General features: G+C 43.0%; 2 protein-coding genes across 3 annotated transcripts in view; one reads left to right on the forward strand and one right to left on the reverse strand.

Moving 5' to 3' along the window:
• Window positions 1-7,429: 7,429 nt before the first annotated feature.
• Window positions 7,430-17,241, forward strand: TAF11 (TATA-box binding protein associated factor 11). The gene is made up of 5 exons (XM_063297616.1): window positions 7,430-7,723; window positions 8,898-9,046; window positions 14,943-15,030; window positions 15,636-15,732; window positions 16,808-17,241. The coding sequence occupies exons 1-5, from the start codon at window positions 7,571-7,573 to the stop codon at window positions 16,936-16,938; spliced, it is 618 nt and encodes a 205-aa protein (XP_063153686.1). The 5' UTR covers window positions 7,430-7,570; the 3' UTR covers window positions 16,939-17,241.
• Window positions 17,242-22,115: 4,874 nt separating this feature from the next.
• The window catches only part of BLTP3A (bridge-like lipid transfer protein family member 3A), a 64,056-nt gene continuing 62,358 nt past the window's right edge, over window positions 22,116-23,813 (reverse strand). For both annotated transcript variants that reach the window (XM_063297609.1, XM_063297607.1), the window contains exon 21: window positions 22,116-23,618. In XM_063297609.1, the coding sequence (XP_063153679.1) occupies window positions 23,493-23,618 (126 nt within the window). In that variant the 3' untranslated portion in view covers window positions 22,116-23,492. The remainder of the gene's footprint in view (window positions 23,619-23,813) is intronic.

Genomic DNA, 23,813 nt, shown 5'->3' on the forward strand with positions numbered 1-23,813 from the left:
GGCCCGATGCGGGCCGGGAAACCAGCCCCCGATCTCTACTACTCCTCCTCGGCTGCCGCCGCTGCCTCAACCCGGCCGGCGCGTCCTTCCGGGGCGGGGCCTGAAAGGCCACACCCCCTGACTGAGCAGCGACAGCCCGTCCAGCTAACGAAGCCGAGACAGAAAGAGAGGTCGGTCGCGCTCTTTCGCAGCTACCTCTCGTACAGTGGGCAGTACTTGCAAAGATATGGTAAAACCTGGTAAAGGGGAAGGCTAGCTATTCAGTCTTGTATGCATTCAAGTCATTTTGGGCACTGTAGGGGGAAAAAAAAGGAAGGATCGACTCGATTAGCACAGAAGGTCTTTCTCAACAAAAGAACGAAGTTTTCAAAGAAAAAAGCAACTCTTAACTTCGTCCTTTAAAGATAAGGAGCGGAGCATCTCCAGGTGAAGATGTTTACTTGACGACTGTTCTAAGGTAACTGACCCCATCTATGCAAAATTTGTAGCGAAACGCGCAGCGATGGAAATGCTAGATATTTCGCCGCATCTGGATATATTGAGAACCTGCAACTGAGCAACAGTTTTCGACTTTGCTCACCAAGGTCAGGTAAGTGACACAAGTTTATCAGCACATTTGTAGTGTAGTAAAGGGTTATGCCCATTGAGCCTGGTTAGGGGCTACAGCAGTTAATGTCATCTGTACCAGAAGTTACTATAGTCCAGATAACTTCAAGAAGCAGCTATCTTCAAGTTCATTCCTTTGAAACCTAAATTTTTCTTCTCCAATCTTTAGCAGCAATCCATTGTACCAAAAGAAAACAAATTGATCAACAGAACTTCAAAATTGTGAGTACAAAAGCAGACTTGGGGAATGAAAAAAGTGGTGTAAAATTTGGAAAATCAGTTGGATGGTGTGAAAGACAGAACAGAATATTCCAGAATGCCCACTTAAAATTTATGCTCCAAAAATTTGATGTGTTACTGATAAATTAGAACAATATTTAAAAACTAATCCTTTCAATATTATTTTGATTAGGACAAATTTGGGTGGTTGAAATTGACCTTGAAGTTATTGTGCTAAAAATGCTTTAGCCTCAAATGGACGGAAGGAAGGAGAAGACAGCAGACAGTAAAAACTTTATTCCTACCCAGTTGTTTTCACCAGTACTAGAGATTTGTCATGCTTGTAAGATAAATCAACCTAGTCAAACTCAATCAGTATGGTTGGTTAAAGGTTTGGTATGTTATGTGAATGTAGAAAATTGAATTAATTTAATTAAGATAAGTTTGGATATGTCAAACTAACATAGCCATTGGGAAGCAGGGACTCAGGATATTATTTACTCTGCTTGCATGTCATCAATAGTAAGAAATCACCACTAGATACTGATTACATGTAAAGCAGCTTTTGCCTGGAGCTAAACTATACTCTCATTCAAAAGGCACACTTGAAATTCCCTTCCATTACAAGCAGGCTGTAAAAGAAGCATAGCTGGACTGAGGAGACTACTCTGAACGTCACTGCAGTTTGGGAGGAGAGAGATTCATCATTGCATTCAGATGATTAGACCTCACCTCTGCAACATCTCTCTCAAAAAGGTCTCCCATGTACCAACAAAGCACTATCTATAACCATCATAAATTACCTAATCATATTCGTATCTTTAAAGCCAAGAGAAGCCATATTACTGCTTAATATAATGAGCTGATTCATACAACAGGACAAGACATAATGGGTTTATCACAGCACCTTTGCAATGCTTCTCTCCCATCTCAGAGTGTCCTCTGAATGTGCCCTTAACGCATGTCTAGGACAGGGCTGCTGTTTATAGAGCTCCATCACTCAACACTATAAGGGCAGAGGCTTGTGGTTTTACCCAGCTGAAAGTACAGTCCTGTCCACTGTCACCAACCACAGGAGAAGGTGTCACCAATTGCTGTATAGGACATGTATTGATGCAGTGCTTGTATGCTCTGGGCATTCTGTCCAATTAATTTTTAAAAAAGTTTTCACCACAGGAGTATCAACCTTATGAGATCAATATTCCTGTCACAGTGAGAAATAACTGAAGTGTCTGTTTTATGAAAAGTTTTCATAGATGCTACTGTCTAATGCTCAGCCAGATTACTGCAGCTTAACATCAGAATTCCAACCTGTATTAATTTGGAAAACTTCTAGATGGCAACATCTATGAATTTTCCCGCCCTAACCTGCATTAATTTGGAAAACTTCTAGATGGCAGCATCTATGAAATTATTATTTTTTAAGTATTGACTTACTAGGAGATAAATAGTCCTGTCAGAGAAACTGAAGATCAATATACCATGTCAAGCAACAGCCTCCCAAGGAAAAACTGCCTCAGTGATCAGAAGAGCTGTTTAGAAATATTTGCTAGAGTTCTTTTTGTTTACCAGTGGGAATATCAATGTCGTTGACATGCAGAGCAACTTATCATGTCTTTTTTAAATGTTCAAGCTGTAGAAATATTGATCTCTCATCTCCTAAAAGAGATTGATTTCCCCAACCCAAGTTTCAAGACAGTGCATAGTATTTTATTGTATTTTATACTGTTTTATTGTGAACCGCCCAGGGTCCCTCAAGTGGGGGAGATGGGTGGTAATAAAAATATGACAAATAAACAAACAGTGTTTGTCAATGAAACTAAGCTGTTGTGCATATTGGAGGAGGGAGGGTGCATATTGGAGGAGGGAGGGTGCCATGCAAGTCCTCTGGACCTTTTGAGGGGGTTATTTTCCTTAAAAGTGGAAATATATATATGGGAAGATACAGTGCAGGATATTTCTCTTCCAGGAGATCAATATTATAATGTCCAAACTCTTCAAAAAGAATAAGAAATAGGTTATGCAAACAAGATGTCTGATCTCTCTTGTAGCCACAGCCAAATAGCAATAGAGGCACAGTACCTAGGAAGCAGACAGGAGGCAGTGGTTTCACAACACAACTGCCAGGTCAATTGAAGCCATCAGATCTCAGAACCTGGCCACTTCAACCTAAGGTTTCTCCTCCAGGCACACTTGATTGTCAAGATAAAAGAGAAAATATTTTCATACTGGAACATTTAAACCTGACTACAGGCTGCCTCAGCAGTAGGTCAGCAGTGAGATGGAGCTGACATTTTGAGGACATGTCCTCTGCAATTAATAGAACATCTTTGTGCCACAGCAAGCAGGATGTGTACATTAACCCAGTGCATCTTGTTTGGTTTTAGCTTTGCCATTGTGGTTTGTCAGACATGGAGTGGTGGGTCAGTATATTATGCAGACACAGCTAGAATGGTATGGATTGATAAGAAAAGAATTAGACTTTCTCTCCCTATCAGCAATAAAACTTGAAGCAGCCTCTATTTGCATCAATAAAGATTATTTTGAAGTCTTATATTTGGAAAACTAGTACTATTCTACTTCAGCAAAGGATCGTTACCTTGTCGTGGTGCTGGAGCTTGAGCACCTCAATGATGCCATGAGCTAAACTGTGAAGGGCCACCCAAGACGGGAAGGTCATGACAGAGAGGTCAGACTAAATGCGATTCCTGGGGAAGGTAATGGCAACTCACCCCAGTATTCTTGCCATGAAAACTAAATGGATCAGTACAACCAGAGATATGTCGGTATACCATCGGAAGATGAGACCCCCAGGTCGGAAGATGGTCAAAATGCTACTGAGGAGGAACAGAGGATGAGTTCAACTAGCCCCAGACGTGATGACGCAGCTAGCTCAAAGCCGAAAGGATGGTTAGCGGCCGACGGTGCTGGTGGTGAATGGCGAATCCGATATTCTAAGGATCAACACGCCATTGGAACCTGGAATGTAAGACCTATGAGCCAGGGCAAATTGGATGTGGTTATTGGTGAGATGTCAAGATTAAAGATAGACATTTTGGGCATCAGTGAACTGAAATGGACTGGAATGGGCCACTTCACATCAAATGACCACCAGATCTACTACTGTGGACAAGAGGACCACAGAAGAAATGGAGTAGCCTTCATAATTAATAGTAAAGTGGCTAAAGCAGTGCTTGGATACAATCCAAAAAATGATAGAATGATCTCAATTCGAATTCAGGGCAAGCCATCTAACATCACAGTGATCCAAATAGACGCCCCAACCACAGATGCTGAAGAAGCTGAAGTAGAGCAGTTCTATGAGGATCTGCAGCACCTACTGGACAACACGCCTAAAAGAGATGTTATTTTCATCACGGGAGACTGGAATGCTAAGGTGGGCAGTCAAATGACACCTGGAATTACAGGTAAGCATGGCCTGGGAGAACAAAATGAAGCAGGACATAGGCTGATAGAATTTTGCCAAGACAACTCACTCTGCATAACAAACACTCTCTTCCAACAACCTAAGAGACGCTTTATACATGGACTTCCCCAGATGGACAACACCGAAATCAGATTGACTACATCCTTTGCAGCCAAAGGTGGCGGTCATCTATACAGTCGGTAAAAACAAGACCTGGAGCTGACTGTAGTTCCGATCAGGAACTTCTTCTTGCACAATTTAGGATCAGACTAAAAAGATTAGGGAAGACCCACAGATCAGCTAGATATGAGCTCACTAATATCCCTCAGGAATATGCAGTGGAGGTAAAGAATCGATTTAAGGGACTGGACTTAGTAGATAGGGTCCCGGAAGAACTCTGGACAGAAGTTCGCAACATTGTTCAGGAGGCGGCAACAAAATACATCCCAAAGAAAGAGAAAACCAAGAAGGCAAAGTGGCTGTCTGCTGAGACACTAGAAGTAGGCCAAGAAAGAAGGAAAGCAAAAGGCAACAGTGATAGGGGGAGATATGCCCAATTAAATGCAAAATTCCAGAGGTTAGCCAGAAGAGATAAGGAACTATTTTTAAACAAGCAATGCGTGGAAGTGGAAGAAGACAATAGAATAGGAAGGACAAGAGACCTCTTCCAGAAAATTAGAAACATTGGAGGTAAATTCCAGGCAAAAATGGGTATGATCAAAAACAAAGATGGCAAGGACCTAACAGAAGAAGAGATCAAGAAAAGGTGGCAAGAATATACGGAAGATCTGTATAGGAAGGATAACAGTATAGGAGATAGCTTTGACGGTGTGGTCAGTGAGCTAGAGCCAGACAACCTGAAGAGTGAGGTTGAATGGGACTTAAGAAGCATTGCTAATAACAAGGCAGCAGGAGACGACGGCATCCCAGCTGAACTGTTCAAAATCTTGCAAGATGATGCTGTCAAGGTAATGCATGCTATATGCCTGCAAATTTGGAAAACACAGGAATGGCCATCAGATTGGAAAAAATCAACTTACATCCCCATACCAAAAAAGGGAAACACTAAAGAATGTTCAAACTATCGAACAGTGGCACTCATTTCACATGCCAGTAAGGTAATGCTCAAGGTCCTGCAAGGTAGACTTCAGCAATTCATGGAGCGAGAATTGCCAGATGTACAAGCTGGGTTTAGAAAAGGCAGAGGAACTAGGGACCAAATTGCCAATATCCGCTGGATAACGGAAAAAGCCAGGGAGTTTCAGAAAAACATTATTTCTGTTTTATTGACTATTCTAAAGCCTTTGACTGTGTGGACCATAACAAATTGTGGCAAGTTCTTAGCGGTATGGGGATACCAAGTCATCTTGTCTGCCTCCTGAAGAATCTGTGTAACGACCAAGTAGCAACAGTAAGAACAGACCACGGAACAACGGACTGGTTTAAGATTGGGAAAGGAGTACGGCAGGGCTGTATACTCTCACCCTACCTATTCAACTTGTACGCAGAACACATCATGCAACATGCTGGGCTTGAGGAATCCAAGGCTGGAGTTAAAATCGCTGGAAGAAACATTAACAATCTCAGATATGCAGATGATAGCACTTTGATGGCTGAAAGCGAAGAGGAACTGAGGAGCCTTATGATGAAGGTGAAAGAAGAAAGTGCAAAAGCTGGCTTGCAACTAAACCTCAAAAAAACCAAGATTATGGCAACCAGCTTGATTGATAACTGGCAAATAGAGGGAGAAAATGTAGAAGCAGTGAAAGACTTTGTATTTCTAGGTGCAAAGATTACTGCAGATGCTGACTGCAGTCAGGAAATCAGAAGATGCTTAATCCTTGGGAGAAGAGCAATGACAAATCTCGATAAAATAGTTAAGAGCAGAGACATCACACTGACAACAAAGGTCCACATTGTTAAAGCAATGGTGTTCCCCGTAGTAACATATGGCTGCGAGAGCTGGACCATAAGGAAGGCTGAGAGAAGGAAGATCGATGCTTTTGAACTGTGGTGTTGGAGGAAAATTCTGAGAGTGCCTTGGACTGCCAGAAGATCAAACCAGTCCATCCTCCAGGAAATGAAGCCAGACTGCTCACTTGAGGGAATGATATTCAAGGCAAAACTGAAATACTTTGGCCACACAATGAGAAGACAGGACACCCTGGAGAAGATGCTGATGCTAGGGAGAGTGGAGGGCAAAAGGAAGAGGGGCTGACCAAGGGCAAGGTGGATGGATGATATTCTAGAGGTGACAGACTCGTCCCTGGGGGAGCTGGGGGCGTTGACGACCGGCAGGAAGCTCTGGCATGGGCTGGTCCATGAAGTCACGAAGAGTCGGAAGCGACTGAATGAATAAACAACAAGTACTATTCTATCCTGAAAAGAGAAAAGCAGTGTAGGAAGAGAGGGTTGAGAAACCCCTAAGTGATATATTCAACCATGGGCAGATGCCTGCTCTTAAAAAAAAAATGCAGTTTTTCATTTTAAAGCTGGAAATCTGGGACTTGTAAAAAGCACATTATGTATAACAATTACATGGACTTCTCACTTATTATAAGAACTTTTTCTTCCTATTTTTAATTTCCTCCCTATTTTTTGTTTGTTTTTCAAGCAGTGACTTGAGAGTACAGGAACAATTATGCAGCATGAACATCTTAAGGGTCTCAATACATTTTTTTTTTGTTCACAATTTTTTTATTCTGATATTTCAATTTATTTTAGATCCTTTAAAAAAAAGTCACATGCCTTAGTTTACCCTTTGTGCATAGCTTTTTGAGGAAACAAGAAAACATGGGTTCAGGGGACTGCTTTATTAACTAGGTTCACCAAATATATTTACCTATTGCTTACCACTGTTTTACTGAATAAATCAGACTTGGTGGGGTTCACACAAACCCCAAATCCCACCATATTACCGCATCACTGCTTAGTGGGTTGTGTGAATCGGGTATTGCGCATTGTATGGGTCTTTATCCCAACTTACGTACATACTTTGCATTCGTAATTTTGGAATTACTTGTCCCAGTTTACCTTTCATTCTGTTTGGCGTGTTGCTGCTGGATACTGAAGCAACAAAAGGTAGGGTCAAATTTGCATTGTTTTGTCGTTTAGACCACTACTGGATCTAGTAGGATCTGCCAGTCAGACCCCGTCTGCACTAGGCTGCTCTGGTTCGTTCCCCAACAGCAGAAGTAACACTCCTCATTACTAGTTTCGTTTATCGGGAGGCGTGCCGCGTTCTCATGGAAACGAGGCATCCAGCACCGCCCTGATTGCGTCATCAAAGCGCGACACGAGGTGTTCGTTGTGCGTAGCATGGCTGAAGCTGTGGATTCTGTTAAAGAGGATGGTCTTCTGCCCGTTGTTTCTTCCCCATCTTCGGTTGAATCTTCTGTTGTTGCTGTAGAAGTGGCGGAAAGACAGGAGAAAGAACCAGCCGATATCAAAGAGGAGGTACAGGTTGTAGAGGTGAGAAGGGAAAAAACTCGCGACGCAATTTCTTCTTCGCAGAAATGGGATTTCGCTTTCCCCGCCGTTCTTCCCGTCTTGCTTCGGGGTTGATGGATTGCTGCCTCGTCTACCCCGAACTAACGTGAATTTTCCTCTCCTGCTATTTCCTTGGAATTCCGTATTTAGCTAGAATAGCCGCTGTTTGCCTTTTAGACTGTTGTGTGTATATCCGCGGTCTTTCAGATCCCGGAAACTCATTTTCTTGTTTGGATTCTTCTTGTAAACAGTGAACACAAAATATTAGAGCATTGTTTGCCATCCTTACCCTGCATGTCCAGGTATTAAATGTTGCTGATTGTGTTTTGAGTTAGATTTCACATTGATTACACACTTTTCTTTTGAAGAAAGATTTAATTGATCTATGATTAACAAGTTCTACTTAAACAAATACTAATGTGAAGCATAGCACTGTAAAAAATTGAGCTCAAGACTTTTCAGTAATATATAAAGGAAGAGACTAAAACGTGAAAAGTGATGCTGAGTATTCGTTTCATTTATGTTCAGCCACCACACTTCCTCCTGCTAAGCTTCTGGCATAAAAACAAGTACTGTATACACAAATTATTTTCATCAGATATTTTTTTCACTCCCGCTCCTCCTCATTAGAAAGTGCACAAAATATATAAACTATCATCATTGAAGAGGGTAGGAATAATAGTTAAATATTCAAATGCTTGCTTTATTCATGTGCAGGCCTTTTATTTGTGTTATGTATTGTGCATGTAGTGTTATGTATTGTGCACTTTAAAATTATAAAAAGATTTAAAGATATATAAAAGCTTTATTAAAAATTATTAAGATATTTTAAATTTTAATATTTTGATAATGATTATTTTTTATATATTTGTTGTTTTATTCGATTGTTATACACTGCCCAGAGTTGTTTTTTGTGAGATGGGCAGCCATATAAATTTAATAAATAAATAGGTGTTCAACAGCTATAATTTGTAAGTACAATTATTGGATTTTTAAAGTAAAACTTTTAAAAAGCATCTTGGAAGAAGGCAGTGGCAAACCACTTTTGTTTTTCTGCCACGGTCATGAACATGAAATAACTAGGAGTTGAGTTTGACTCAGAGAAAGGTTTATATTTTTATAACTATAATTGAGTTGTAATCAATTTTCTTTCTAGATTAAATGCAAGGAAGCATGTGAATTTATCCCAGAAGAGTTAGAGGACCCTACATCACAGTCTAGTGCAGCCAAGAAAATAAAAATAGAGATAAAGGAGAAAAAAGAAAAAAAACATAAAGTTGATGAAGATGAGATTCAAAAAATGCAGTGAGTATTTTATTTATTTATTTCTCACATTTCTGCACCGCCCATCTTGCAAGCAACTCTGGGTGGTTTACAATTCAATTAAAATAATAAAACAAGTACATCATAAAAATATAAATATAAAATATAAAAAATGTTTTAAATTTATATAAAATATAAATTCCTCAGAGCCACATCACAGCACCAACCACCCGCATGATTGACTATCCCCCCTCCCACCCCAAGTGAGGTGGCAAAGCCAGGTTTTCATTCCCTTTCAGAAGGCTGGGAGAATGGGGGACTGCCTTACCTCTGGGGATAACATGTTCCACACGGTGGGGGCCACAGCAGAAAAGACCCTCTTCCTGAACCCTGCCAATCTACAATCCCTCATGGACAGGGTCCGTAGCATCCCCTCTTTGCCAGACTGGGTGGGATGGTCGATGCAATGGGGGTGAGGCGTTCCTTCAGGTAACCTGGACCCAGGCCATGTAGGGCTTTAAAGGTGATAACCAACACCTTGAATTGGACCTGGAAGGAAACTGGCACCCAATGCAGCTTGCACAGCAAAGGTGTTATGTGCGCCATCCTTGGGGCTCCTAAGTCTGCTCGTGTGGCTGTATTCTGAACCAGCAGTAGCTTCCAGATGCTCTTCAAGAGTAGCCCCATGTAGAGCGCATTGCAATAGGCAGGAGATGACTAGGGCATGAGTGACTGACTTGAGGGCCTCCCAATCCAGGAAGGGACATAACTGGCGCACAACACAAAGTTGGACAAAGGCTCCCCTGGCCATGGCTGCCACCTGCTCTTTGAGCAGGAGTCATGAGTTCAGGAGAACAGTTCCGCACTGGATTTGTCTGGGGCAGTGCAACCTCATCCAGAACCAAAGATGGTAAGTTCCTGGATGCCAAGGAGCCCCCAACCCACAGCCACTCCATCTTACCAGTGTTCAAATGAAGCCTGTTGTTCTCCATGCAGACCCCTACAGCCTCCAGGCACCAAGAGAGGGTGGTCGTGGTATCATTTAAGTCACCCAGGATGGAGATGTATAATTGGGTATCATCAGCATATTGATGATACCTCATCTTGTGGTGCTGGATGATCTCACCCAGCAGTTTCATGTAGATGTTAAAAAGGAGCAGAGGGAGTACCAAACCCTGCGGCACCCCACAAAGGAGGGGTTGCGGGCCAGATTTCTCGCTCCCTATCAACACCGATTGGGACCGGCCCTGGAGTAAGGAGGTGAACCAGCGCAAAATCGTGCCGCCCACCCGCAACTCCCTGAGCCGACCCAAAAGGATACCATGGTTGATGGTATCAAAAGCTGCTGAGAGGTCAAGAAGCAAGGATGGATGCACTGCCCACATCTTGCTCCCGCCAGAGATCATCCAAAAGTGCGACCAATGCTGTTTCCATCCCATATCTGGGCCTGAAACCCAACTGGAAAGGGTCCAGATAATCCATTTCATCCAGGATCCTTTTGAGCTGCAATGCCACCACTTTCTCAACCACCTTCCCTAAAAGGGGGAGGTGGGAGACTGGACAAAAATTGTCCAGTACGGTGGGATCAAGCAATGGTTTCTTGAGGAGGGGATGCACCAGTGCCTCTTTAAAGGTTGTCGGAAACACTCCCTCCATCAAGGATGAATTCACCATCACCTGGACCCACCCAGCCACACGTTACCTCCTGAGCTGCCTTCACCAGCCTGGAGCATCATGGATTTAATTGGCAAGTGGTGGAATTTACAGTCCAGAGGACCCTGTCTACTTCCTCAGGCCCAACAGGATCAAACTGTTCCCAGATAACTGGGTAAGTACGTTCCCCAGGCATCTCCACAGGCCATGCCCCACGCTTGGCATCCAACTGGTACGAATCTGAGTGATTCTATCCTCCAGATGCCTGGAAAACTCCTCTGTGCAGCCCTGTAGGTGGGTTACTGGACCCACCTTCCCCAATAGGGATCGGGTGATCTTAAACAGGGCCGCTGGGTGGCATTCTGCGGATGCAATAAGAGCAGAGAAATATGGACATTTTGCTGCTCTTACTGCCTCAAGGTAGGCCTTAATCACAGCTCTAGCTTGTGTTCGGTCGGGTTCGATCCTTGTCTTCCTCCAGCAGTACTTTAGATGTCTCTTAATCCTCTTCCGAATCCTCAGCTCCTCCGTAAACCATGGGGAGTGTTGGGTTTGATGGGACAAGAGAGGTTGCACGGGTGTGATCTTGTCCAAGGCCCTGGCTGCCTCCCTGTTCCAGGCAGTAGCCCGGGCCTCCACTGGACCATGCAGCAGATCCTCGGGTATAGCCCCCGGCTCCCTTTGGAACCCCATTGGGTCCATCAGTAGCTGAAGATGGACCAATCGAATGGGTCCTGCCTCCCTGTGGGGCAGGGGGCAGCATAAGAGAATCTCAAGGCCACCAGGGCATGATCTGACCATGACAAAGGGGACAGATTTAACTCTCCCCTCAAATCACACTGTCAATGCTCCAACAAGAAAATCAAGTCTGGTGTGAGGCTGCTGTCCCGAGTCAGATCCCGAATAATCTGGGACAGGCCCATGGCCTCCATGGTGGCCATGAACTCCCGAGCCACCTCTGAGGCATGCCCCAGGGATGGTAGGTTGAAGTCCCACAGAACCATAAGCCTGGGGAATTGAGACACCAACCCTGAGACAGCCTCAAGCAGCTCAGGCAGGGAGGTTGCTACGCGGCAGGGAGGCTGGTACAATAGCACAATCCCAACTGTTCTAGGGAACCCAACTTCAGGAACAGGGTCTCACAACTGGCCACTTGGCAGAGTAGTGCCCCTGAAGACCACCAGAGATTTCCGGATGACAACAGCCACCCCTTCTCCCCTGGGGTCTTGGCTGGAGCCATACCGTAAACCCAGCTGGGCACATTTCTGAGAGGGCTACCCCCCGTTCAGGGCCCAGCCAGGTCTCGGTAATACACGCCAGGTCTGCTCCCTCCTCAGTGATGAAATAACATATAAGGGGGGCCTTGTTGTTAACTGACCTGGTGTTCAAGAGCAACAGCTGGAAGCCAGGGCCCCCACGAGTCTGCTGTCCAGGGCCTGGGACTGAGTGCAGAGGGCTGGAACATGCTACTGGTACCAAACACCAGGGGCGTCTTCCCTGAAGATGGCCCACCCTCTGACTCCTGCCATGACACACCTGCCCTGTCACCTTCTGAATAGAATAGCCTGCCCTAAATCCCACAGAGCTCCCATTTCTATTTCCCTCCAATCCCAGCCCTCCTGGTTCCCTGATTAGGGGTCCCTCATCCAACGATACAACAACAGACATACCAAGCAGTCACAGGGTGGTGGCGAGTTCCCCAGCACTTCAGCTCCTGCTCTCAGGACTGCAGGAACCCGACCATCACCCCCACATCTACTGTGCCCCCTTTACTGGCCTCTCTGACTAGCCGTCAGGGGGCACTTCACCCACTTCTCCTCCTCCCTGACTCTTACTTAAGGAGGGACGATCCCCACATACATAACTCATCCACTCCCGGGCTCCCTCCCTGTCACACCAGGGAGGGAGTGTCCCACTCATCACACTGGAGGGACCCTGGCAAGGCACTCGGCCTCTCGCTTCAGGATGCTCACTGGCCCACTCAGGTCTTCAGTTCAAGGGCTTGCCTCGCCGTGGCTCTCTATTGTGGACCGCACTCCTGCTGCTCCGGGAGATTCCACCTCAGCCTCTGCTGTCCCGAGGGGCTCATTGGCCACCCCCACCAGGTCGCTCCCTTCCGCCGCGGTGCTTGGCTCCTTATTTTTCCATGTACATGCTTCTGTTATGAGTAGAGAAAAGCTGTATCTTGCTGTTGAGTATTTAGGAAGCCAAACCCTTGCTTTTCCTATCCAATTCCGGAATTTCAAGGAATTCTTGAAGTTAAGACTGTGGTCTAAAGCAGAGTTCCTCAGCCTTGGCAACTCTAAGCTGGCTGGGGAATTCTGGGAGTTGAAGTCCACACAGCTTAGAGTTGCCAAGGTTGAGGAACCCTGGTCTAAAGCACACTTTATGGAAACTGTTTAGGGGAACATTCAGTCTGATGTCATGCATTTTTTCTCAGAAGTAAGCTATGTTTGTAACAAATAATACTTCCAGGTAATTATCAAGTGACATGATGCTGTACTTTCCTCTTTGAACTGTTTTTATTAAGTTGGATATGTGCATTTCCCCTTTCCCAAAAGAAAAGGTTTTGCAGAGTGAACCAGCAAAAGAATCCTATTAGTACAATAGGACATCATTTTTTAAAATGTGGCCCAAGGACCCCTGGTGGTTCCCCAAGGCCCTGTCAGGGGCCTGTGAAATCAACATTTGCCAGATATTGAAGACATTTTCAAAAATTTAAAACAAAGTCACTCTTAATACTATTTTTTATTTGTTAAAGAAAAGGGGCTTTTCATGAAAAGTATTATATTTATGTTAATATCTAATGAGTTTAATACAGGTAGTCCCTGACTTACAACCATCTGTTCAGCAACTGCTCGAAGTTATGATGGCACTGAATGTATGGTGGTTACGAGAGGTCCTGGAAGTTCCGGCCGTCTTGGCACCCCCACAGTCACGTGATCACCATTTGCGCCGTTCCCTGCCAGCTTCCCCAGAAAGTCAGTGGGGAAGCCAGCTGAGAAGGTTGCTAGTTGCTGTGGTAAATCTCCCCTACCTGTGCACCCTCCCCCAGCCCCTCTGCACTTGCACCGCACTGGCCACTCACGCACCCCCGCACACCCTCCCTGAGCCTCGCCACGCCTCACTCGCACCCCCGTGCGAACCCTCACCGCGCCTCCCTCATACACTCCTGGGCACCCTCCCAGACCTTCACCATGCCTCCCACACACCCTCCATGAGCCTTGCTGCACCTCCTCACACCCTTGTGCACTTCTGTGCACCTTTATGCATCTTCCACGAGCCTTGCTGCACCTCGCTTGCACCCCCGCAACTCTCCCTGACCATTGCTGCACCTCCTTTGCCCTCCAAACACCCTTCCCAACCCTTGCCATGTTTTCCATGCACCCTTGCCGTGCCTCCCTTGCACCCCCATACAATTTCAACATGCCTCCCTCGCACCCTTGTTCACCCTCCCTGACCCTCACATGCCACCCTCACCCCTTTGCACCCTCCCCAAGCCTTGCCACACCTTCCTCACACCATTGCACACTCCCTCATTCCCTCCCCCACCCAGCAGCAGCCACTTAACCCCCTGCTGGCCTGCTTGAGAGCCACCTGGGACTTGCAACTTCCTTCCCGCTTCCCCACTGATTTGGCTGTGGGAAGCTGGCAGGAAGATGCCTCGCCTAACAACTGTGGGATTTGGTTAAGGATGACAACCAGGATGGCAGGGATTGCCATTGCTAAGTGATGCGATCACGCTTTACAACCACATTGCTTAGCGATGGAAATTCTGGTCCCAATTGCTATTGTAATTCAAGGACTACCTGTACTGTTATTTTTACATGTTCCAATAATTATTCTCCGGATGCATCAATTTTAATTTTTAATAGGGTAAATATCAATAGATATAACCCATACAAACAAAAGCTCTTTTGGGGTCCTCCATAATTTTTAAAAGTGGGAAGGGGTCCTGAGAGCAAAACGTTTAAGAAATACTGCAATAGGAAATACATTGGCTTTTTTTTTTTTCTGTTTCTCCCTGGAACCCAATGGTTTCCTGTGAAAGGGACCTTCTGGACAATGTGGGAAGTTGTACTGGAAGGTCTCTGGGCTAGGAAAAATAGGCCAAAGTCACCCTCCTCTGACTAGAACATTTGGAGCAGAATTTTGTTCAGGAAATACCACACCGGAAGAAAATGCTAGCTCTAACCCAGTGCTTATCAGTGGAATGTTACTCTCTCTCACTAACCTTCTGCACTTTGTAATTCTAAATAAGTGCCATAATTATTGTTTACTACAGAATCCTGGTTTCCTCTTTTTCTGAAGAACAGCTAAATCGATATGAGATGTATCGACGATCAGCTTTCCCTAAGGCTGCTATTAAACGGGTAAGATTGATTTGTTGATGTGTCCTAATTATCATGCATGAATGGATGAAAAGTCTTATCTCAGTGTCAGTTTACCATAAAATTCTGCTGATGATGATACTGAGATAGGAAGGCCACACATCTCCCCAGAATTCTCTCTGCAGCCTTCCAGCACCTCAAGTTTGAGCTGTTGAAATTGGTCGCCAAATAAGTCCACTTTGGGGAGTAGAATTTTGGGTTTTCCTTTTAAAAGGTAAGGTGGGAATTGGGGGAAGGCTTTTTCCATTTCTATCCTTAAAGCCCTCAATTTCAGTGGTTTGGTTTTGGGCTGTGGGGGAGTTAGTGGGGTTTAAGGATTTAAGTGGAATGGTTTGCTTCCAAGAGGCTTCCTGTTCCCATTCTCACTCTCAAACCCCAGAAAACATTAAAAAGTGTCATCCCTTCCAGAGATTTCACCATCCATGGAGTTAGGTTACCTGTGGTTTCCAGCTGGTAGGGGGAATGAGTTGCACCCCATAGTCCACCTCTATGCTAATGCTATTGTACACAGTAGCATTCAGCACAGGAAGCAAAAGAAGTATCTAAAAATTTGGGTTCTCTGGAATTAACCTCTGCTCCTTCCTCAGCTGATCCAGTCAATTACTGGAACCTCTGTGTCTCAGAACGTTGTTATTGCCATGTCAGGAATTTCTAAAGTCTTTGTTGGAGAAGTAGTTGAAGAGGGTAAGTATAACCTAGTTCTTGTCTGTAGCTTCCATTAATTGAAGTCGTAACTTGCTAATTACTACAATATAGCTATTTTTTTTCAAATATATGTTTTATTTAGCTTTTAGGAATCCATCTTTTAAATAATTGTATGGTAAAAACGTCTTCCAGATGTATTCCAGCCGTGATCTGGCTATATTGGTGTCAGAAGAGCAGAGCATCAAGTTTTGCACATCCCTATTTTGTGTAGTATTTTACTCCTACATATTATTATTCTGCATAATATGTATATTGCTACTTAATGCATAATGGGTCAATATTTTTAAGAGAAACAAGATTATTAAACCAAGCTAACTATAATAGTTATAAAAGCACATGCTTGAAAAAATAGAGATGTAGATTTGTACAGCAAACCTATAGTCATCTATATTAGCAGCTATGTATGCGCTTGTTTTTTAGTTGGCAAAGGGAACATTTATGCTATACTATTGCTATTACATAAGAAAAATTATCTGAACAATTTTTATACTAAATTAAGTATAAATGAATAAAATTAGTGTTCAGATAATTTTTCTTATGTAATAGCAATAGTATAGTATGCATGTAATTGCTTTTGCTTATTTTCTACCTACTGCTTACAAACAGAACACATTTCCCCAACTCCTTTACAGAGGTGTGTATGTAGATATGGAATATGCTCTGAAGGATTTCACAGGCTTTCGGTTAGAAGCGTTTGGAACATCGGAAGGCCAGTTTGGTGTAGTGGTTAACATGCTGGACTAAAAACTGAGTTCTAGTCCTCCCTTGGGCACTTCAGTTGGCTGGGTGACTTTGGGCCAGTCACTCTCTCTCAGCCCAACCCACCTCACAGGATGGTTGTTGTGAGGCAAATAGGAGGCAGAAGCTTTACGTGTGCCACACTGAGTTGCACAAAATAGGCGGGATATAAAAATAGTAATGATACTGTAGATATGAGGTAACTGCTTTTAGTGAAATGCACATAGAAATAAGGTTGATTTTGCTACCGCATCTGTGCAGCTCTAATATAATGAGTTGGCAGCTAACATAAGAGCTTTGCTTTTGTTTTGTACAGCTTTAGATGTATGTGAGAAGTGGGGAGAATCACCTCCTCTGCAACCCAAGCACTTGCGTGAAGCAGTCAGACGACTGAAATCAAGAGCACAGATTCCAAATTCCAAATATAAAAAAATTCTCTACCACTGAAGAGGAAGTGAAAAAAGTGTCTAGGTGGAATGGAGATGCTTTCAACTGAAATGAAAAAGACTCCTGACAGTATCTTCAGATTACTTAAAGCCATCATGTTCTGCATAGTTAAGATGTTCCTTGTGCAATAATTCTGAGTTGCTAATGACAAAAACTATATTGCAGGTATATTGGGCTGAATATGGAAACATTTTCTAAATAGGCAAAATAAGAAATATTGATGTAATAAGATTACACGGAGCTTCTGAAACATGGTTTTGAGGTTTCTTTTAAAAGGAAATAAAGGAGTTTTAAAAAGTGTTACAGGTAGTCCTCGGGTGACTGTTCGAAGTTACAACAGTGGTTAAAAAAATGGACTTACGACTGGCCCTTGCACTTACAACCATTGCAGTGTCCCCATGGTCAAGTGATCAAAATTTGGGTGCTTGATGACCGGCCTGCATTTACGACCGTTGCAGTGTCCCGCAGTAACGCTCTCCTGCCCTGTGCAAACTGCCTCTGCTTCACCTCCCGACACATGCCTATCTCCCATCTCTGCCCTTTTAGCTGCTGTGCACACCATAGCCAAGATGAAGATGCCACTGTATTCCAATCCCCAGCTGACCATCATCATCATGTTTGCCTCCCCTCCAGTGGGCTTGCTGGTGCTAGCTGGCCTCAAGCCCCACAATGCGGGGGCTGTCGGCACTGGGCTCAACTCTGCCCTTTTGGCTGCTCTGCACAGCATGGCCAAGATGAAGATGCTGCTGAGATGGGGAGGGGGGAGATAGGTGGGGGGAGTTGAAGTGGAGAAAGCTTATGCAGGGCAGGAGAAGCAAGTTGGCCTCTTTCTCAGTGATCCCTGAAAAGTGACCCTTGCCTTGGAAGAGCCAAGGCTTGGGGCTGGGAGGGACCAAGCTGGGAATGGCTTGGATCAGGGTGGGAACTGACAGGAGATGTGTGATTGCTATTTGCAACCTTCTCAGCTGGCTAGTCTACATTGATCTCTCAGCTTAAACAAATACTGAATTTTCTCCAGTTAACTATTAAAGCACGGTCAAAGACACAAGTTTCATATACTTGTAAAGAATCACCAAAAGCAATGGTTGCAGTTCATTTTAGGGCTTTTAAAAACTTGTCATTTTAATAAGGCCCTTAAATCTTTGTGACAAGTGCAAAGATGTTCACAATGTATATTACTTATCAATTACAATTATCAATAAACAATAAACTGAAGATGAAATAAAATCTAAGATAAAAACCTAAGCATGAGAAATAAATCAATAGAAGCAGAGGTTAAGCATTTTAATACATAATTTTTAAAAGTGGTTCACAGAACCAGTATAATCAAGAGGAAACTATCGTGTGAGAAAGAGATCCAATATACTGAAGGCTTAGATTTCAAGTCAGACTTGTACCACATAGTCTATTCCTATATACTCTCCTGTTTGAAATTACAGAAGCAGTTATGTAGAATTAGAACTTTATAAACAATTCTATGATATGTCAGCTATGACATTATATAAAGAGTTTTGTTCTTCACATTTACATAGAAATACAGCACTGAAGAAAGGAAAGCATCTTCAAAAACAGAACCACACTAAAGTACTTCTGTAGTCAAATATCAGCTTCAGTGGACTTCCTCTTACTCTCATGTTCAGTTTAGATAAATAATTGTTCTCAGCACAGCGGAAGCATCTGAGTCATTCATGCCACAACAGGCTAATAAGCTGTACCTTCTACTATCTGTAATTGGAACAAGCATACCACACAATATTATTTGCCACAGTATACTGTTTCTACATTTTGCCTTGTTTTAAATCAAATTTGCATTGGAAGACACCAGAAAATTATTTTAGTAAGTCAACATGCAGAGACTATATGGTGTAATTAAATACACTGTGATTCTTGTACCCTGCTGCATTTCTAAATAAAAAGGTTTTTTTTAAGTGAACAGAATGTATTGCACCAAATCTAATGTAATACACACTTGGCTTATCCTTAACTCAAAAAAGAATTAGGTGCACATATATTTATTCAAATAAACCTTCAATATATTTTGGCAATTATTCAACAATTAAATCTAGAGAAAAAGTTTGATCTTCACACAGCACTGTTCACTAACAACCTTCCTGTCAAAGTTGATAGAAAAAACACAGTAGCACTTAATGTGTTATTTTGGAGTGTCGTATCAGCGCTATTTCATACAGTAACAGACTTCTATTCATTAGGAAAAACAGGCATATACATCTGCAAAAGCACACTGCTCTTTTGATAAAGAGTATTTTTGCAAGTATATTAAAGAAGGGCTGTCCCATTAGGGCATTATCCAATATGGAGAGCCAGAATAATGTTTACTCCAGTGCATGGCCTGGATTTGATTAGAATATTTTAATATAGATAACCTAGGAAAAGTGTAGAAGCAACAACTGTTCATTATATAGCAAACAGGCAGAATCTACAATACATGCAATCTTACATGCAAAGATCATTACTGCCGAATTAATGAAACTGACAGAAGCACGGCACGGCTGCAAAACTTCCTAGAGTTCAGCAATTCTACAAATAACCCCAAAGGCTAACAAATTATTTGAAGCAGCAGCTTTTTAAAAAAGTTCTTTACGATTCACATGGTGAAGATGAGATTGTGACTGCTCTATAGCAATCAAGGCAGACAAACATGTTGGAGACAAAAAGATAATTGTTCTGTAGCTAAGAGGTAGGACGCTTCAGCTAAGAACTGTTTAACTACTAGACAAAGATTAGCTGTAGTGCATAAACTAAGTCTAGCATTTTATTATAAACAAATTGGATAATATCAGGCAAAACATCTGTTTACTAAGGCCTGTTATCCTCGCCATGCTCCATTTTTTAAAGACAGACAATACCATCTATAAAGGATATTATATAATAACCTCACTCTGATCCTTTATGGTATATTCTGTAATGACAAGTGGTTTGTTGAAAAATTGCTATGAAAATTGACAATCACTTTTTGTATTATCTTTCAAGTATAAATGCCATAGCTTCAAAATCAGCCAGTCTGTTTTCCTCCCATCCCTCTCTTATTTTGTTACCAGCTAATCAATTAAGTATTCTGGACAATTTAAAAACTTGCACATATTTTTGTGAATTTTTAGCTGGCTTAGTAAAGATACTCCTTTAATTCTAAGCTCAGTATTCTATTCTATTCTAATTCTATTCAGAGAGCCCATTACAGCTGCCACTGGTTTTTGTTTAAATTGTTACCTTTAAAATACCTGTAGCACATTCCCATTCTGGGATTCATATGTGTACAGTAGTACACTTTGTTTAATTTGATATCTACCAACTCATTAATTCCTATTATCCTTCATGCTTTGATCTATATAAACTTTGAGTAGCTACATCTTATTTATAAGAACAAGATTCAGAATATTTTAAAAATCACACTTCTGTGTAAGAGCATAAGGCTTATAGTTATAGCTGCATTTTAATGGAAAAAGCTGCTAGAACTTGGCCTAGCCCTAATTGTTTTCACAAGGATAAATTCAGATTTTGAATTTCACCTGCTCAGATAATCACCAGGAGTTGAACTCAAACTTCAAAGTTTGGGAGTTTTTATATGCTTCAGAATCTGTTCACTTTAGATTCTGCCAGTTACCCATTTGAGTTGTAGCTACATCAGGTTATAATAAAACTTTAATGCATTATACACATGGACAAAACTAAGTCATAAAAAATTTGAAATGTATTAAAATCCATGAGAGTTTTCTGTTATGCTATGGATAACTTTAATTGCAAATCTTATAGTCTATTATAGAAGGATTGCTAGCAATTATTTGTTTCCTATTAGCCCTCTTTACATATATCTTAAGAATATGGGTACATAACTATTTTGGGAGGCAACATCTAACCTTTCTAACATTACTTTGGACATAACTTTTTAGAAACATTAGAGAAAACTAACACTGCTGTTGTGTATTTCAGAGCCAAACTGTTTTTTCATTCATTCCAAATATTTATTTATTTATTTATCAAATTTGTCACTGCCCATAGAGGGACTCTGGGCAGTTTACAATATAGAACAATAAATATATAATAAAGTTCCAATAAAATACACTCAAATAATTTCTCAACTACCAAATATATAAAATCCAGATGGCTGTGGTCTCATTCAGTCATTATGGAGGAGGGGCACTTCCAGGCACTAGCCAACCCCAAGTATGACTATTCTCCTCCCTGCCCCAAGCCCGGTGGCAGAGCCAGGTCTTCAACTTCCTCCGGAAGGCTAGGAGTGATGGGCCTAATCTCACCACTGGAGGCAAGATGTTCCAAAGGGCGGGCGCTATTGCAGAGAAGGCCCGCCTCCTGGACCCCGCCAGATGGAATTCTCTTATTGACAGGGTCCGTAGCATGCCCTCTCTGCATGATCGGGTGGCACAGGCTGATGATGCAGGGAAGAGGCAGTCCCTCAGGTACCCCGGTCCCATGCCATGTAGGGCTTTAAAGCTGATAACCAACACCTTGAATTGGACCCGGAAGCAAACTGGTATCCAGTGCAGCTTGCATAGCAAAGGTGTTATGTGCGCCCTTCTAGGGGCGCCAAAAATAGCCCGCGCGGCCGCATTCTGGACCAGCTGAAGCTTCCGGATACTCTTCAAGGGTAGCCCCACGTAGAGTGCATTGCAGTAGTCTATATGGGAGATAACAAGGGCATGAGTGACTGTCTGAAGGGCCTTCCAATCCAGGAAAGGGCATAACTGGTACACAACACGAAGCTGTGCAAAGGCCCTTCTGGCCATGGCTGCCACCTGCTCTTCGAACATGAGTTGTGAGTCCACAAGGACCCCCAAGTTACACACCAGGTCTGTCTGGGGCAGTGCAACCCCATCTAGAACCAAAGATGACGAAAGATGACAAAGTCCCGGATACGGAGGAGCCCTTAACCCACAGCCACTCTGTCTTACCAGGGTTCAGCTGAAGCCTATTGTTCCCATCCAGACCCCTACAACCCCCAGGCACCAAGCGAGGGCAGTCACAGCATCACTTACCTCACCAGGGATGGAGATATACAATTGAGTATCATCAGCATATTGATGATACCTCATCCCGTGGTGACGGATGATCTCGCCCAGCGGTTTCATGTAGATGTTGAATAGGAGAGGAGAGAGAACCGAACCCTGCGGCACCCAACAAAGGAGGGGTCGAGGGTTGGATCTCTGACTCCCTATCACCATTGATTGGGACCGGCCCTGGAGGAAGGAAGTGAACCAGCGCAGAACCACACCACCCACCCGCAACTCCCTGAGCCGACTCAAAGGGATACCATGGACGATGGTATCGAAAGCCACTGAGAGGTCAAGAAGAGCAAGGATGGATACACTACCCACATCCCGCTCCTGCCAGAGATCATCCATAAGTGCGACCAATGCTGTTTCCATCCCATATCTGGGCCTGAAACCTGACTGAAAGGGGTCTAGATAATCTGTTTCCTCCAGAACCCTCTGGAATTGTAACGCCACCACTTTCTCAACCACTTTCCCCAAAAAGGGGAGGTGGGAGACTGGACAAAAATTATCCAGTACAGAATATAATACAAAAGTGATAGCACAAAGGAAAAAAAGGTCAACCATTCAGCAGCTAAAACAACTTCTAGCAGCATTCCACATCTTGCAGAAAAAGTTTTTGATTCATTATTTACCAGACTGATTTCTTAAATATAGTGCATGACCCAAAGGGACTTGGCAGATCTCACAAGCCTCTCCAAGGTTATCAGTGTAGTGTTATGGAAAATAAAGTTACCTTATTTTCACTAAGAAGGACAAAATGTTTAGTCAGGGACTTTCTCATCAAATTATACTCCAAAATGGCTGTAAATCCATTTTGATGGAGGAGGTGGACAATAAGCACAAGGAAGGCAGGTATCCCAATACTGCACTAATAGATTATTATAAGGAAAGGAGACTAGGGAAAATAAGGTTTCATGAGAAATTGTGGCCACCCAAACTCTTTTCCATAAGAACAGTGAGATGATGGATTTTGTGTTTTCTGTTCCTAGCATTTTTTCTTGTGCTGGGCCTGTAATTGCATCTCCATTCTTCTATGTTTCAAACTTACATTGCTACAGCAGAGTTCCAAGATACTTATTTTCATTCCCTAACTAGGCCTGAGCTACGCAGAATGTAATTTCTTTGGTGTAGGGTGAGCATGTCCCCAACACCAACCTGCGAGAAGCAGGTTATGGCAAGAAAGATTAGGAGTTTATCAGCACCACTTTATGATAAGTCAGAATAATTTTTTCTTGTCTCACTATTCTACTGACAATAGTGCCATGCTTTAGCTAGAGTACAGTTTCATGCTGTCTAGGCACAGCTGAGCTACAAAATCCAATCTCCTGATCATCTTATTCCCATGTGCTTTCTTACAACATCTCCACTTCTGTCTCCTGTAATGGCATTCTGCTACTGTTTCCAAGGTAGTAGCTCTTGAAAGAAGATTACCAAGTTAACTGCTTTGCTTTCAACAAGTAAACCTTTTCAATGCTGGTAGTGATTTCTGGTTGCTCTGAGCTTCTCTTGCCCAGGTCTTTGTTGTCAAAGCTGGAAGAGAGGATCATATTTCTTGATTTCCTCTAGTAGACGTAATTTGTCCTGATTGGCTTCTGCAAGGGCTCTCTGAGTGATCTGTAGCTCTCTCTCCAAAGTTGATGCTGCTTTCAACTGCAAAAGACAAAACAAGGTTGTAAAATGTTGGGGTGACTTTGGCGTGGTTAGAGTGTTAGACCTGAATTCAAATTCTACTTAGCCATTAATCATTTTGGGCCACTCCTGGTCTTTTAGCCTAATATACCTCAAAAGATTGTTGTGAAGATAAAAATTGGACAACGCAGCACTGTGTACAGTGATTTGTCTTTC

Source organism: Candoia aspera, chromosome 3 (assembly GCF_035149785.1).
Source record: "Candoia aspera isolate rCanAsp1 chromosome 3, rCanAsp1.hap2, whole genome shotgun sequence".
In the NCBI taxonomy this organism is placed as follows: Eukaryota; Metazoa; Chordata; class Lepidosauria; order Squamata; family Boidae; genus Candoia; species Candoia aspera.

Bases quoted from the DNA above. Each gene is read 5' to 3' on its own strand.
- TAF11 (XM_063297616.1), top strand. From the start codon at position 7,571: ATGGCTGAAGCTGTGGATTCTGTTAAAGAGGATGGTCTTCTGCCCGTT. The intron at 7,724-8,897 runs GTGAGAAGGGAA...TTTTCTTTCTAG, and splicing joins AGGAGGTACAGGTTGTAGAG to ATTAAATGCAAGGAAGCATG. The intron at 9,047-14,942 runs GTGAGTATTTTA...TGTTTACTACAG, and splicing joins GATGAGATTCAAAAAATGCA to AATCCTGGTTTCCTCTTTTT.